We start from the raw sequence: 12,776 nt of genomic DNA, 5'->3' as shown, positions 1-12,776 counted from the left end.
ATCCTGGATGAACTTTCTGCTTATTTGTGTCTCCACAGTCCTGATTGGATAAATAAATCCAACGCTGCTTTAAACACCGCCTCGTCGTCACCTTCATCAGTGAGGAACAGCTCGGCTCTGTGCTTCTGCAGGTTCTGTTATCTTCACTACTTCATTTTTTTCTCTCTGAGTTTGTCGTCTAGTCGCCAGACGATTGTTTGTTGATATCAGACATTTGCTAAACCGTGTGAAGCAGCTGAACTTTTATTCACAGCTGAATTTAAAGGAAGATGCTGCTGAAAAACTAATTAATAAAATTAAAAATTTACGGTCAAATAAACTAAAGTCCCTGGAGATTCCCACCATCCATGGACAAAAACACAAAATAAAGCACTTCTTATTGTTCCAGAAAAACATCTCAGACATGTACAGTTTCATTACATGCATTTATTTGAGAGAGAAACGAACAAAAATGGCCACACACACGTCTCACTGTGGTCACCAGCACATTTCTGGAGAGTCATTGAACAGGTTTTTTTTAAAAATTTAAAAATGAAAGTTTTATAAACGTTGGATGGTTGGAGGCGAGGCACAGAGAGAGAGAGAGAGAGAGAGAGAGAGAGAGTGATGATGTGGATGTGCAGATCAACCTGCCTATGGTTCAGCAAAGTGCTAAAAGCTGAGAGCCAATCAGAGGCCAGAGACTGGAATAAATTAAAAACTACATCATCAGTGATGTACATTATGGGGTGTGTGTGTGTGTGTGTGTGTGTGTCTCTCTCTCTGGCTCCCCCTGCTGGCTGCAGCTGTAGTGTCACTACACAGTACAATAGTGTTGGATTTATTCTTTCTGCAATCTTTCCTCCTCACTCTACTCCTCTCTTCTCCCCAAAACAGTGTTTACTTTCCCTTCCCGATTTTATACATACAGAATCAACATAACTCCCAAAATATCTCCCTAACCCTAAAAAAAGTATAATTGCTCTTTATATAATCTGAAAATATACACCAATACGGGAGAAAACTCTTTAAAAACCAAATCCCTCAGTAACAACTAATAAAAGAGAGACCGGGGAAAAGAGAGGAAGATCAATCACTCGGAGAAAAAAAAACTCCATTTAATAAAATAAATAAAAAATAAATGATTTCTGAAAGCAGCAAAAATAAAGACGACGGTTAAAGGCGAAGCGATGAAGCCCAAAGGCAGGAAGAGACACGGGAAGAGCGACACACACACACACTGCTCTGTCTCAGAGCTTTAGTGTCATTCCTGTAGGAGAGGAACACCAGTGACCAGGAAAGATCCGGAAAATTCTGGAAAAAAAAAAAAATCAGCCAAAGCGGAAGAAACTCCTCAAATCCCAGATTTGGAACATTCACTTGGGTTTCCATTAGAACATGATGTTCATGATCATGATCACACACACACACACACAGAGATTAGCTCAGAGAACAGTTCCTGAGCACAGAACCTTAAAGAACAAAAACAAAAAAACATGACAGTCAGAATGCTCTCTCTCTCTCTCACACACACACACACACACACACACACACACCATTTATGTGTTTGTATTCAGTCAGATTCAGACTCAGTGACTCAGCCCTCCTGCTGCAGTGATGTTGATTGTCCACATGGGGGCAGCAGTGAGCAGAGTGGCACATGTGTGTGTGTGTGTGTGTGTCTTTGGTTTGTGCCAGGCCCCGGGTTGTTACTGAATCATCAGGAGGAATGCAGGGAAAGATAACAGCGTGATATTTTCCGCTCATCAGAGTCAGTTAAAGAAAGAGAAAGTGTCGTGTTTGGTTGTGTGGTGAAGATTTTTGAAGATTTGGTGATTTGTGATGATGTCTCATGAGTGAGTGACCATCAGTGATCCAGCTGTTCTTAACGGTTTAATGAGTTTAAATCATCTGTAAGACGAGCTTGGGTTCGGGGGGTCAGGAGTCGTGGAAGGACGAGAGCAAGACTCTGGGCTCAGCCATGCTCTCAGCCACGCCCACAGACCCCCCCCCCGCCATCTCTGCACATGGTTCAGTCCTGTGGGACACACACACACACACACACACACACACACAGGATTAATTACAGACAATGTTACAATGTTAAAGGAAAACTCAAGCTCAACAGTTATTATCTTTCTGATGAAGTTGATTATGTACAGAATTATTTTAAAATGAAATCCTGAGTTTAATTTCTAATGAATTTATTTCATGGTTTAATTTTCACTTTATTAACTGTTTCCTACATTACCCACAATGCTATGCTGGTGGGATATACTTCCTGCATTATCTGTAGTTAAAAAAAGCAATGCAGCTTTAGTCTGTCCATCTCTCTCCCTCCCTCTTCCTCCCTCCTCCTCCCTCTCTCTCTCACCCTCCCTCCCTCTTCCTCCTCCCTCTTCCTCCTCTCTCTCCCTCCCTCTCTCTCTCTCCTTCTCTCTTCCTCCCCTCTCTCCCTCCCTCTTCCTCCCTCCTCCTCCCTCTCTCTCTCACCCTCCTCACTCTTCCTGCTCTCTCTCCCTCCCTCTCTCTCTCTCCTTCTCTCTTCCTCCCCTCTCTCCCTCCCTCTTCCTCCCTCCTCCTCCCTCTCTCTCTCACCCTCCTCCCTCTTCCTCCTCTCTCTCCTTCTCTCTTCCTCCCCTCTCTCTCTCTCTCCCTCCCTCCCTCTCCCTCCATGAAAGCAGTGTAGTTTTTAGGAGCTGAGAGTGAAACCTGAAGGAGATCACTGAAAATGGTTCTCCTATTAAACTCCACTGCAACAGTTCTAGCTCCACCCCCTGTGACATCAGAGTGACATCATCTGTGACACCAGCCTCCGATATCAACTCCACACAACACGTTATCCTCAACCACAAAGACTTCAGACACTTCAGTTTCAGTTTCAGTTTCAGACATGTTCTTGTTGTTTTTAATAAAATGAGTTATTATATTTTCTGTTATAAATGATATTAATGATTAAAATGAAACATTCACATGAAGATTGCTGAAATAATTTCTGTATAAAGTCAGTCTCACGTCACTGCAGCACTAAGGTGAGTCTCTGCTCGTGTCCAAACTGGCGTCCAGCAGAAGCTCCTCCAGATCCTGACCACAGCTCAGCTCCGCCGTCACACTCACTGCACCAGGGAAAAAACCCTGCGTTAATACCCCTGTGCTAACACCTCTGTGTTAATACCCCCATGTTAATACTGTACTTTTAACACTCCTGTTCACACCCCCGTGTTCACACCCCCTGTTCACACCCCCTGTTCACACCCCCTGTTCACACCCCCGTGTTCACACCCCCTGTTCACACCCCCTGTTCACACCCCCCGTTCACCCCCCCCTGTTCACACCCCCTGTTCACACCCCCTGTTCACACCCCCGTGTTCACGCCCCCTGTTCCCTCCCCCTGTTCTCACCCCCGTGTCCACACGCCCTGTTCATACCCCCTGTTCATACCCCCGTGTTCACACCCCCGTGTTCACACCCCCTGTTCATACCCCCGTGTTCACACCCCCTGTTCATACCCCCTGTTCACACCCCAGTGTTCACACCCCCTGTTCACACCCCCCTGTTCATACCCCCGTGTTCACACCCCGTGTTCACACCCCCGTGTTCACACCCCCCTGTTCATACCCCCGTGTTCACACCCCCTGTTCATACCCCCGTGTTCATACCCCCCTGTTCATACCCCCCTGTTCACTCCCCCTGTTCATACCCCCTGTTCATACCCCCCTGTTCACACCCCAGTGTTCACACCCCCTGTTCATACCCCCCTGTTCATACCCCCGTGTTCACACCCCAGTGTTCACACCCCAGTGTTCACACCCCCTGTTCACACCCCAGTGTTCACACCCCCTGTTCACATCCCAGTGTTCACACCCCAGTGTTCACACCCCTGTAGTGGATGTAAAGCAGTGGTATGAGAGAGGGTAAACTCACTGTGCTCCATCACGCAGTAGGCCGCTTTATGTGCCTCTGGCTCCAGCAGGTGCAGCGTGAACTCAGGCTTCAGGCCGTTGGGCAGCGTGGTGCCTGGAGGTGGCGCTGTGTCGAGACTCTCCACTTGGTTTGCTGAAGAAAAGCTGTTTACTGTTTCCAGATCCTGTTCCAGCAATGCGTCTTTATCCAGCTGTTGGTCATTGTTTGGTGATAGTGTGTCTAGATGTTCTGTGAATTCCTCCTGTAGATCTCCAGAGGGATCTCTGCTCCGAGGTTCTTCAGCATGTTTCTGCTGATCCTGGAACAGTTCCTCTGCAGGGGTGCTGTGATGGATCTGAGCATGCTCAGTTTGCACAGTCTCCTCTCTCGTTGTTTCCTTGTCCAGTTCCGAGCTGAGATTCAGTTCCTGCTGTGTTTGGCCGTGTGTGGAAGGTTGTTCCTCTGTGGTGCTCAGTGATAGTTCTGATTCTCCTGGTTTAGACTCTGCTGATACTCGTGAAGGTTCTTTGGATGTCTCCTGAGCTGAAGTGGTCCTCTCTGCACTCTGCTGGTCCTGAGAGACTGGCTGCTGTTTTGACGATGACTCAGAAGGTGTTTTATTCTCCTGGACATGCTTCAGTAGGTCACGCTGCTGCTGCTGTTGTTCAGGAGGACTTTCCACACGCGTCACCATGAAGATCTTGTGTCCTCTGCCTGGGCTGGACACAGAGAAGCAGCGTCCAGGTGAAGACGGTGTTCCGCTCGACACGCTCGCTTCCGTCACTCTGACCCCTGACATCATGCTTGCTGTCTCAGGGGTGGAGCTAGGTATGTGAATGGGCAGAGTCTTACAGGCACTAAGGGTGGTGTTTACAGGGGGCGGGGTTCGTGTCAGGGCTGTTGTCTGTGCAGCCGCTCGCGTCCCTGTGGCATCTTCGTTCTCATCATCGTCGGTGTCGGTATCAGAATCCGAGACGTCCTGAGTGACTGATGTTTGTTCTTCATCCTCTCGAACTTCGCTCGGCTTCTCGCTCTCCTCCTCTTCCTGCTCATCCTCCTCATGTTTGGTCTTCTCGTCCTCTGAGACCTGATCTCTGCCGTCCTCCTCTTCCTCAGGAGGTGGGTCTTCAGTGGCGATTTCAGCCATGGACACAGACTGCCTCATCTGCTGCTGAGATTCCTCCTTCTCTTTAGCAAGTATGAAGTTACGCTTGCAGCCATTCTGGATTTCAGTCAGCAGGGTGCGCTGTGTCTCAATAAAGCTCTTCACCTGGGGGGGAGTAATAGAAACTATTTTAAAAATTCAGTTTAGAATGAGCTTAAAGTGATCCTCGGTCCTGATAAAAAATGTTCTTGTGATGCAGTGAAACAGAGACGTGATTTGTGTGTGTGTGTGTGTGTCAAGTTCTATGTCCGCTGGTCCTCTCTTACCGTCTCTTTCTTGGGTTCTCGGTCCAGGTCGAGGCGGAGCAGTGAGGTGTTGACCTTCAGAGCGAGTGACAGAGCCATCAGTCCTCCGGTCTTTATCTCGTTCTCCCGCAGGTCCAGGCGCAGCAGTCGTGGACTCTCGGCAAAAAACTCGGCCACGGCCACGGCACCTGAATGGAAAGAGAGAATGCGACTGCCTGCTCACAGAGTGGTGGCGCTACTGAGAAGCAACACAGAAGACGAGTGAAAATGTCTGCTGTGAAATGTCAAAAAGGATTTAGATAATTTTGCAATTCAGACTCAGTGTTAATGTACAGAGTTTTCTATAAAACTGATGTTTATACAGCTGATCAAACACTAAAATTAAAGGAAGGAAGTTTAAAAGTTTATTTTCCAGATGATGCTGGTTGTAGATGATGTACAGTGATGACGAGGGTCTGGGACCAGAGTCGTACCTTCACATGACAGTTTGGTGGAGGCGAGGCCGAGGCGCAGGAGAGAACGATTCGCTATCAGTCCATCCTTCAGCTTCAGCACTCCCTCGTTCCCTACCGCATTGTGTCCAAGATTCAGAGTCTCCAAACTCTGAGTACATGGCTAGAGAGAGAGACAGAGAGACAGAGAGAGAGAGAGACAGAGGGTGGGAGAGAGTGAGAGCAAGAGAGAGACAGAGAGAGGGAGAGTGAGGGAGGGAGAGAGAGAGAGAGACAGAGAGAGGGAGAGAGGGAGGAAGGGAGGGAGAGAGAGAGACAGAGAGAGAGAGAGAGACAGAGAGAGGGAGAGAGGGAGGAAGGGAGGGAGAGAGAGACAGAGAGAGAGAGAGAGGGAGGGAGAGAGGGAGAGCGAGAGACAGAGAGAGGGAGGGAGAGAGAGAGAGAGAGAGACAGAGAGAGGGAGAGAGGGAGGAAGGGAGGGAGAGAGAGAGAGAGAGACAGAGCGAGGGAGGGAGAGAGAGAGAGAGAGAGAGAGAGAGAGAGAGAGAGGGAGGAAGGGAGGGAGAGAGAGACAGAGAGAGAGAGAGAGAGGGAGGGAGAGAGGGAGAGCGAGAGACAGAGAGAGGGAGGGAGAGAGAGAGAGAGAGAGAGAGAGAGAGAGAGAGAGACAGAGAGAGGGAGAGAGAGAGAGAGAGAGAGAGAGAGAGAGACAGAGAGAGGGAGAGAGGGAGGAAGGGAGGGAGGGAGAGAGAGAGAGAGACAGAGAGAGGGAGGGAGAGAGGGAGAGAGCGAGAAAGAGGGAGAGAGCGAGAGACACAGAGAGACTGACTTTTAAACCTCTGTTTATTTACAAAAAGTTTAAAAAGCACACATCAGTGGAATTTCAAATATAAACAAAAAACAAGTCATAGACACAAATATTAAAAAGAAAAGACAACAAAATGTCAAAAGACACAAATAAGAAAAAACAACTTAAATTAGATATATATACACACGTGTGACAAAAACATGAAAAGGAAAAAGAGGGAAAAGAAGAGAAAAGAGAGGGAAAAAAGAAAGAAAAAGAAAACAGAAAGAGAAGAAGGACTAGAAAAATAAAGTCAGTAATAACTGAAAGAAAACATCAGCGAGTATTTTCCAGATCAATTCACAGTCAGAGTTCAGATTAAAGTGAAGCCCCGCCCATCAGGTTTACATACAAGATCATCATCATCACCCCAAACCTGATAGAACTCAGTGTGTAGTAGGCATGTTCTACACTTAACCTTCTCCTTATTAATCCTCTCAGCATTAACACCGGATCATCCACTACACCTCCTTCTGTTTTCTGCTCACCCAGATCGCTAGCTTAGCATCGCCGTATAAAAAGTTCAGTAAAACGTTTTCTTGTGTTTTTTGCAGAGTATTTTGGTCCGTGTATGAACAGTGATTTGTTATAGAAGCCCATAAGTTGTTGTCCCCAGGCTTCTACTAGCCTTAGTACTGCAGACAGACGTGGACATTCAATGAAGATATGGAAAACATTTTCAGAAACTCCACAGAAGGGACATCCTTGTTGTTCTGAAGACACCAGTCGAGCAATGTGCTAATGTAGCTAATATCCCATGTACAATTCTCCACTGTAGATCTCCCACCTTTTTTCGATGGGTCTCTTGTGCAGGGATCTCCAGCTGCCTTTTGGAGAAAAGCCCAGGTCCAACACTTCTGACCATTTGGTGCTTCTGACATCTTTTAGCCGTTAATAGTTGAGTTGTTTGACACACATTCTGTAGAGAGCTTTTTTACCCACAGAGCTGAAAGCTCCTACTTCTGGAGTGATCAGAGTTGGTACTTTTCCCATGTTCTCTTGCCATCCTTCCTTCTTCAGAGAGACACGAATCTCTGGAAAGGTCAGAGACTCGTCTATACTTTCCACTGGATTGTCTTTCAGGAATCTTCTTCTTACGGCTGGTAGCGCAGTTTCCAGGTCGTTTAAAAAGCGCTAGGCTAGACGTGTAGATTTGAATCTCATTTTGTCGGCTAGTTCCTCAGCTGTTATCCAGCCTGATCCTCTTCTCAGGTGACGAGTTTTGAGGAGTCCTGCCTCCTTCAGCGCAGACCTGAGGGTAACTGACTGTAGCATCTCTGTGGTGAGGAGCAGATTGAAAAACAAAGGTTTTTCAAAGAGCCACTGGTCAGGTGTTTCTCATTCTACTGAAAAGGAAAGGGTCTGCCATGTCTGGAGTACATTTTTGTGGAAAGACGTGAGTCCTTCCATGTCTGTTCTCTTCAGGGATAGGGTGAACAGGTGTTTGTCCAGGCTCATTCCTCCTGTCTTTCTCAGCAGCGCGTGTGCCACATCTATCCACTGGTGGTGTTTGTGGTAGAGAAGATGTTGTGCTGTTTGTAGACAAAAGGCTGCCAGTCTGGACTGTATGTTGATTAATCCCTGTCCTCCTTCATGAACTGGGAGGTAGAGAACTGCAGCTCTCAGCCAGTGTTGTCCTGAAAAGAAATCGTCGACAAGAGTTCTTTGGATCTCATCAATCAGGCTCTTCGGTGGAACCATGAAGTTGTGCCACAACATCAACGCGATGAGTTTGTTGATGATCAGAACTCTTCCCCTGTAAGATAACTGGGGTAACGCCCATCTCCATTTGGCCAGTTTAGCATTTACTTTCTCTATTAGCCCGTCCCAGTTTTTGATTCTGAACTCCTATTTTCTGAGGTTCACTCCCAGACACTTTATCCCAGTTGTTCCCCACTGGATGTTTCCTGGAAGATCACATGGGTTTTCTCTAAATCCAGACCACAGTGCTTCAGTTTTTTTGCCAGTTTACTCTGGCCAATGAGGTTCTTTCATAAGTTTTCAGAGCTTTTTGTGTAGCTTGTATGTCTTCCTGTGTCTTGATTATGACTGTGATGTCATCTGCGTACGCTGAAAGTTTAACACTCTCAGGTGCCCTGCTCCCCCTGATCGACAGTCCAGTGAGGTTTTTCCTTAACAGACACAGCAGAAGTTCTATCACGAGGCTGTACAGCTGACCAGACATTGGACAGCCCTGTCTGATCCCTCTCCTCATCATGATTGGTGTACTCAGTCCTCCTCCAACTTTAATCATGCAACAGGCATCTGTGTACAAGATTTTAATCCATGACAGGAAATATCCACCAAAGCCGTAACGTTCCAGGGCTTTGAATAAATACTGGTGGTCTACTCTGTTGAAAGCTTTCTCCTGGTCAAGAGAGAGGAGACCCACATCGACCCTGTATACTTCTGAGTAGTCAAGAATGTCTCGTAATAAAAACAAGTTATCATAAATGGACCTCTTTGGTACACAGTAGGACTGACTCCTATGTATTAAAGTGTCTAAAGAATTCTTAATTCTATTAGCAAGACATTTTGAGATGATCTTGTAATCTGAGTACAAAAGAGAAACCGGTCTCCAGTTCTTGAGTGAACAAAGGTCTCCCTTCTTTGGAAGTAGAGAATTTGCAGCATGCCGACAACTTTGGGGAAGATTTTTGGCCTTGTGAATTTCCCCAAGTGTATCAAAGAAGCTTTCCTATCTCCCACCACTGAAGAAGATTTCCATACTTTTTTTTCTGTCCTTTCCAGTGTTCCCAAGAAACCTTAAAACTCTCATAGAACTGCAGGTCTTGCATTAGTTTTGCGTTGAAACGCCAGAAGGAGCGCTGTGGTCTTGTCCGGGACAGGGTGATGAGGTGATGGTCAGAGATGCTACATGGTGTGATACGTGCACTTATTGCTCTGTTCCTCATGTTGGTACTCATATAGAAGCGGTCTAAACATGCAGCACTCACTCTTCCTGCTGACACTTTGACCCAACTGTATTGTTTCACTCCCTCATTTTTCTCCCGCCAAACATCAACCAGCCGTAACTGAGACATCACTTCCTGTAGAGCTTTTGCAGATTGGTAATGAGGTTCTGTCCATAGTGAAATCCAGTGTGCAGTTGAAATCCCCACCAACGACTAGCAAAGTGTCTTGTGTGGAAGAGATTAGTGCATTTTTAACAGTGTTAACTCTTTCATGACCGGTTTTAGGAGCATAGACGTTGACAAATAAAAATTCTGTGTCTTGGATGTTTGCTCTGATCATTAGAAGATGTCCCTTTTCCATCTCATCTACTGACAGAATCTTTACGTTCAGTCTTGTGGAGAAGAGGATCGCCACTCAGGTTGGTTCCGTGGCTAAGAAAACACTCCCCTTCCCAGTGCAGACCCCAGTCCACCTCACTGCTCACATCACTATGGGTTTCTTGTAAAAACGTAATGTTCAGCTCTTTTAGGGTGATGTATTCTTTTAATATTGTCCATTTACTTTTGTCTCTAAGCCCATTTATATTTAAAGAACCAAGGTGTAAGATGTTCATAGTGAAGAAAGGTGAAGAGATAGCAAACAGCAGTATTGAGAGACAGGTGAGAGAAGCAGAGAGACCCATGTGCACTTAATGTAATTTACCAATAGCAGTCTGACCTTTAGACCTGGCAGGTTTGATTCCATGCCTGATTGCAGTTAGGTGTTTCTTTAATCTAAAGCATTTCTGTTGTGATAAAACGTCCAAACTACTTTCTTTACATGCTTTCATCACGGTTGCAACAAACTTATTTAAATCTGGGAAAAACTTTTCCAGTTCAACCTTTTTTCCCTTAGTTGCATCTAAAAAATCATTTATCTGACCAACTGAATACAGGTCAGTGTCCTGGCTCTGAATCAGTAACTGACTCGTCATCACCGATGCTCTCTTCTGTAGCCACTGAACAAGTGTCCATATCATCACTCTGCCGCTCACTCGGTGTCACTACCTGTTCTTCATCACTCAGGGCAGTGTAACTGTTACTAAGAGACACATCTGAGATACCATCAGTGCAGCCAGAGTCACTAGTGCCCTTACTCACTCTATTACGACCATCAGAGTCACTAGTGCTCCTACTCACTCTTTTAAGAACAGAGCGCTGTTTAATCAGACCCACCACCTTAGCATCATCAGAGTCACTATTACTCTGATTCCCAGTCTCAGCAGCCTCAGCGTACCTCTTGCTCCGACTCGCCCCCTTGGCTGCATCAGAGTAGCTGATACTCTGGGTCACAGATTGAACATCACTCTGAATCACAGAACTCACAGCACTACTGCAGCTGGGTGACTCTCACTGTCACCAACATGAGCATGAACATTAGGAGAAACAGCTGGTCTTACCTCCATGTTATGGTCATTCACCGGGTCAGAGTGCTGTTCTGTGTGATTCTGTTCAGTGATGGTCTCAGTGATCTCCACACTGTCCTGTCTCTCGGACCCGCGCTCTATGTGGACAGGAGAATCGCTTGTGCCCGATGTCACCGCACTCAAAACAGCACAAATTCTCCATGCTGGCATACAGCATGACAGATCTGTCCTCACACACCACCCGGAAAGACATGTCCAGTGTTTTACTGGGCGAGTTTAAAATCATTAAGGCCTGTCTCCTAAAAGACGTGACGTGTTTTAATGCTGCGTTTTTACAACCCAGTGAGACTGATTTTACGTCTCCGATGATTTTACCAAATCTGACCAGTTCCTTTTCGATGATCTCGTTACCAACACATGTGGGGACATCAGAGATGGTGAGTTTAGTGACCGGGGCAGAGAGTGGAGTGATGTGAACATACGTCTCTTTCACCCAGATGCCGCTTGTAACCAGGGAGTTTACCAAGTTTTCGGTTTTCAGAAAGACAACAACCGCTTTGTTCACGTGAAGCCGAGATAATGTTTTCAAAACCAATCTGTTCTCCTGCAGCGAGGAGAACATCTTCAACTGAGACATTCAACTCAGGAACACACCTGAACCCATTCCTGAAGGTAAGAATGGACGCCATGGTGCCGAAACACACACACACACACAGTGCACAGGCACGGACTTTACACTAATAACCATAAACTACTTCAAAAGTGATTAGAAATAGAAAGGTAAAAAAAAAGAAAGTAAAGACAGAGTCTGAGAGAAACCTGCAGACGCTCACTCACACGCGCTCTCACACAAACCACGCCCACTCCCAGCATGCACCGGGGGGGGGACAGAGGGGGGGGGAGAGGGGGGAGGGGGGGAGAGAGAGAGAGAGAGAGAGAGAGAGAGATGGAATTGTGGTATAATGTGAGTTACATGTGATCCATTTAGATCTAACCTCATCATATTTTTCCCAGAATGCATTTGGATTAGGACAGAAAGTAAACTAAACACACACACACGTTAAATTTTTATTCGGTTTGAATGAAAACATTACAGCCTTTCTGTGTGCCTTGTTGTCAGAGGAATGTTAAGTGTGTATTTATGTGTGTGTGTGTGTGTTACCAGTGCAGAAGCGAGGTAGCCCATGCCGTTGTGTGTGAGCTGGTTGTTCCAGAGCACCAGAGTGACCAGACCTTTCCTCTGTTCCTTCAGACCCTCAGAGATATACGCCAAACCTGTACATATACACACACACACACACACATACATTTAGATGAGTGTGTAAATAAGTAATTCTCACTAGAAAGGTTCAGTGCAGTAACAGTAATTAAACAGATGTGTATTGTCACACATGACCAATCATCTACACCCTGTGATGACATTAACCCTGTGATGATGACAAACTCAAGCGGTCAGCATAAACAATTCTTCTGACCAATCCTACAGCTGACATTAGTCACAACTTAGGTCCCCATTTACTGTTGGAGAGAGAAAGAGAGCGAGAGAGAGAGATGGGTGAAGGGGTGAGGGTGTGGAGGTGTGACCTGAGTCCAGGATGTGGTTGTTCCTCAGGTCCAGGATGTGGATGTTGTAGTTAAATTTGAGCAGGTTTCCCAGCTGTGCCGAGTCCTGCAGACCGTTCAGCTTATTATCAGCCAGGTAAAGTTCACGCAGGTTCATATTCATCTTCAGAGCTGTAGCTGTGGACACACACACACACACACGCACACGCACACACACGGTAACTGTAACTCAATGCATTTAAAATGTTACAAAAATAGAACTGACTAATGAAAATCATGTCATGTCACCTGGACAGGTAAA

At 46.2% G+C, this 12,776-nt stretch overlaps 1 protein-coding gene across 1 annotated transcript in view; it reads right to left on the bottom strand.

The window, feature by feature from the left end:
- Nucleotides 1-524: 524 nt before the first annotated feature.
- ppp1r37 (protein phosphatase 1, regulatory subunit 37) overlaps nt 525-12,776 on the bottom strand; it is a 31,900-nt gene continuing 19,648 nt past the window's right edge. The window contains exons 6-12 of the mRNA XM_058387248.1: nt 12,497-12,652; nt 12,075-12,187; nt 5,766-5,907; nt 5,314-5,480; nt 3,904-5,152; nt 2,995-3,095; nt 525-2,017 (exon numbers count right to left, since the gene is read on the bottom strand). Coding sequence (XP_058243231.1) covers nt 3,007-3,095; nt 3,904-5,152; nt 5,314-5,480; nt 5,766-5,907; nt 12,075-12,187; nt 12,497-12,652 — 1,916 coding nt within the window. The 3' untranslated portion in view covers nt 525-2,017; nt 2,995-3,006. The remainder of the gene's footprint in view (nt 2,018-2,994; nt 3,096-3,903; nt 5,153-5,313; nt 5,481-5,765; nt 5,908-12,074; nt 12,188-12,496; nt 12,653-12,776) is intronic.

Source organism: Hemibagrus wyckioides, linkage group LG04 (assembly GCF_019097595.1).
Source record: "Hemibagrus wyckioides isolate EC202008001 linkage group LG04, SWU_Hwy_1.0, whole genome shotgun sequence".
Classification (NCBI taxonomy): domain Eukaryota; kingdom Metazoa; phylum Chordata; class Actinopteri; order Siluriformes; family Bagridae; genus Hemibagrus; species Hemibagrus wyckioides.
The sequence above is the reverse complement of the archived record's forward strand: the minus strand, read 5'-3'. Positions and strand labels throughout refer to the sequence as shown.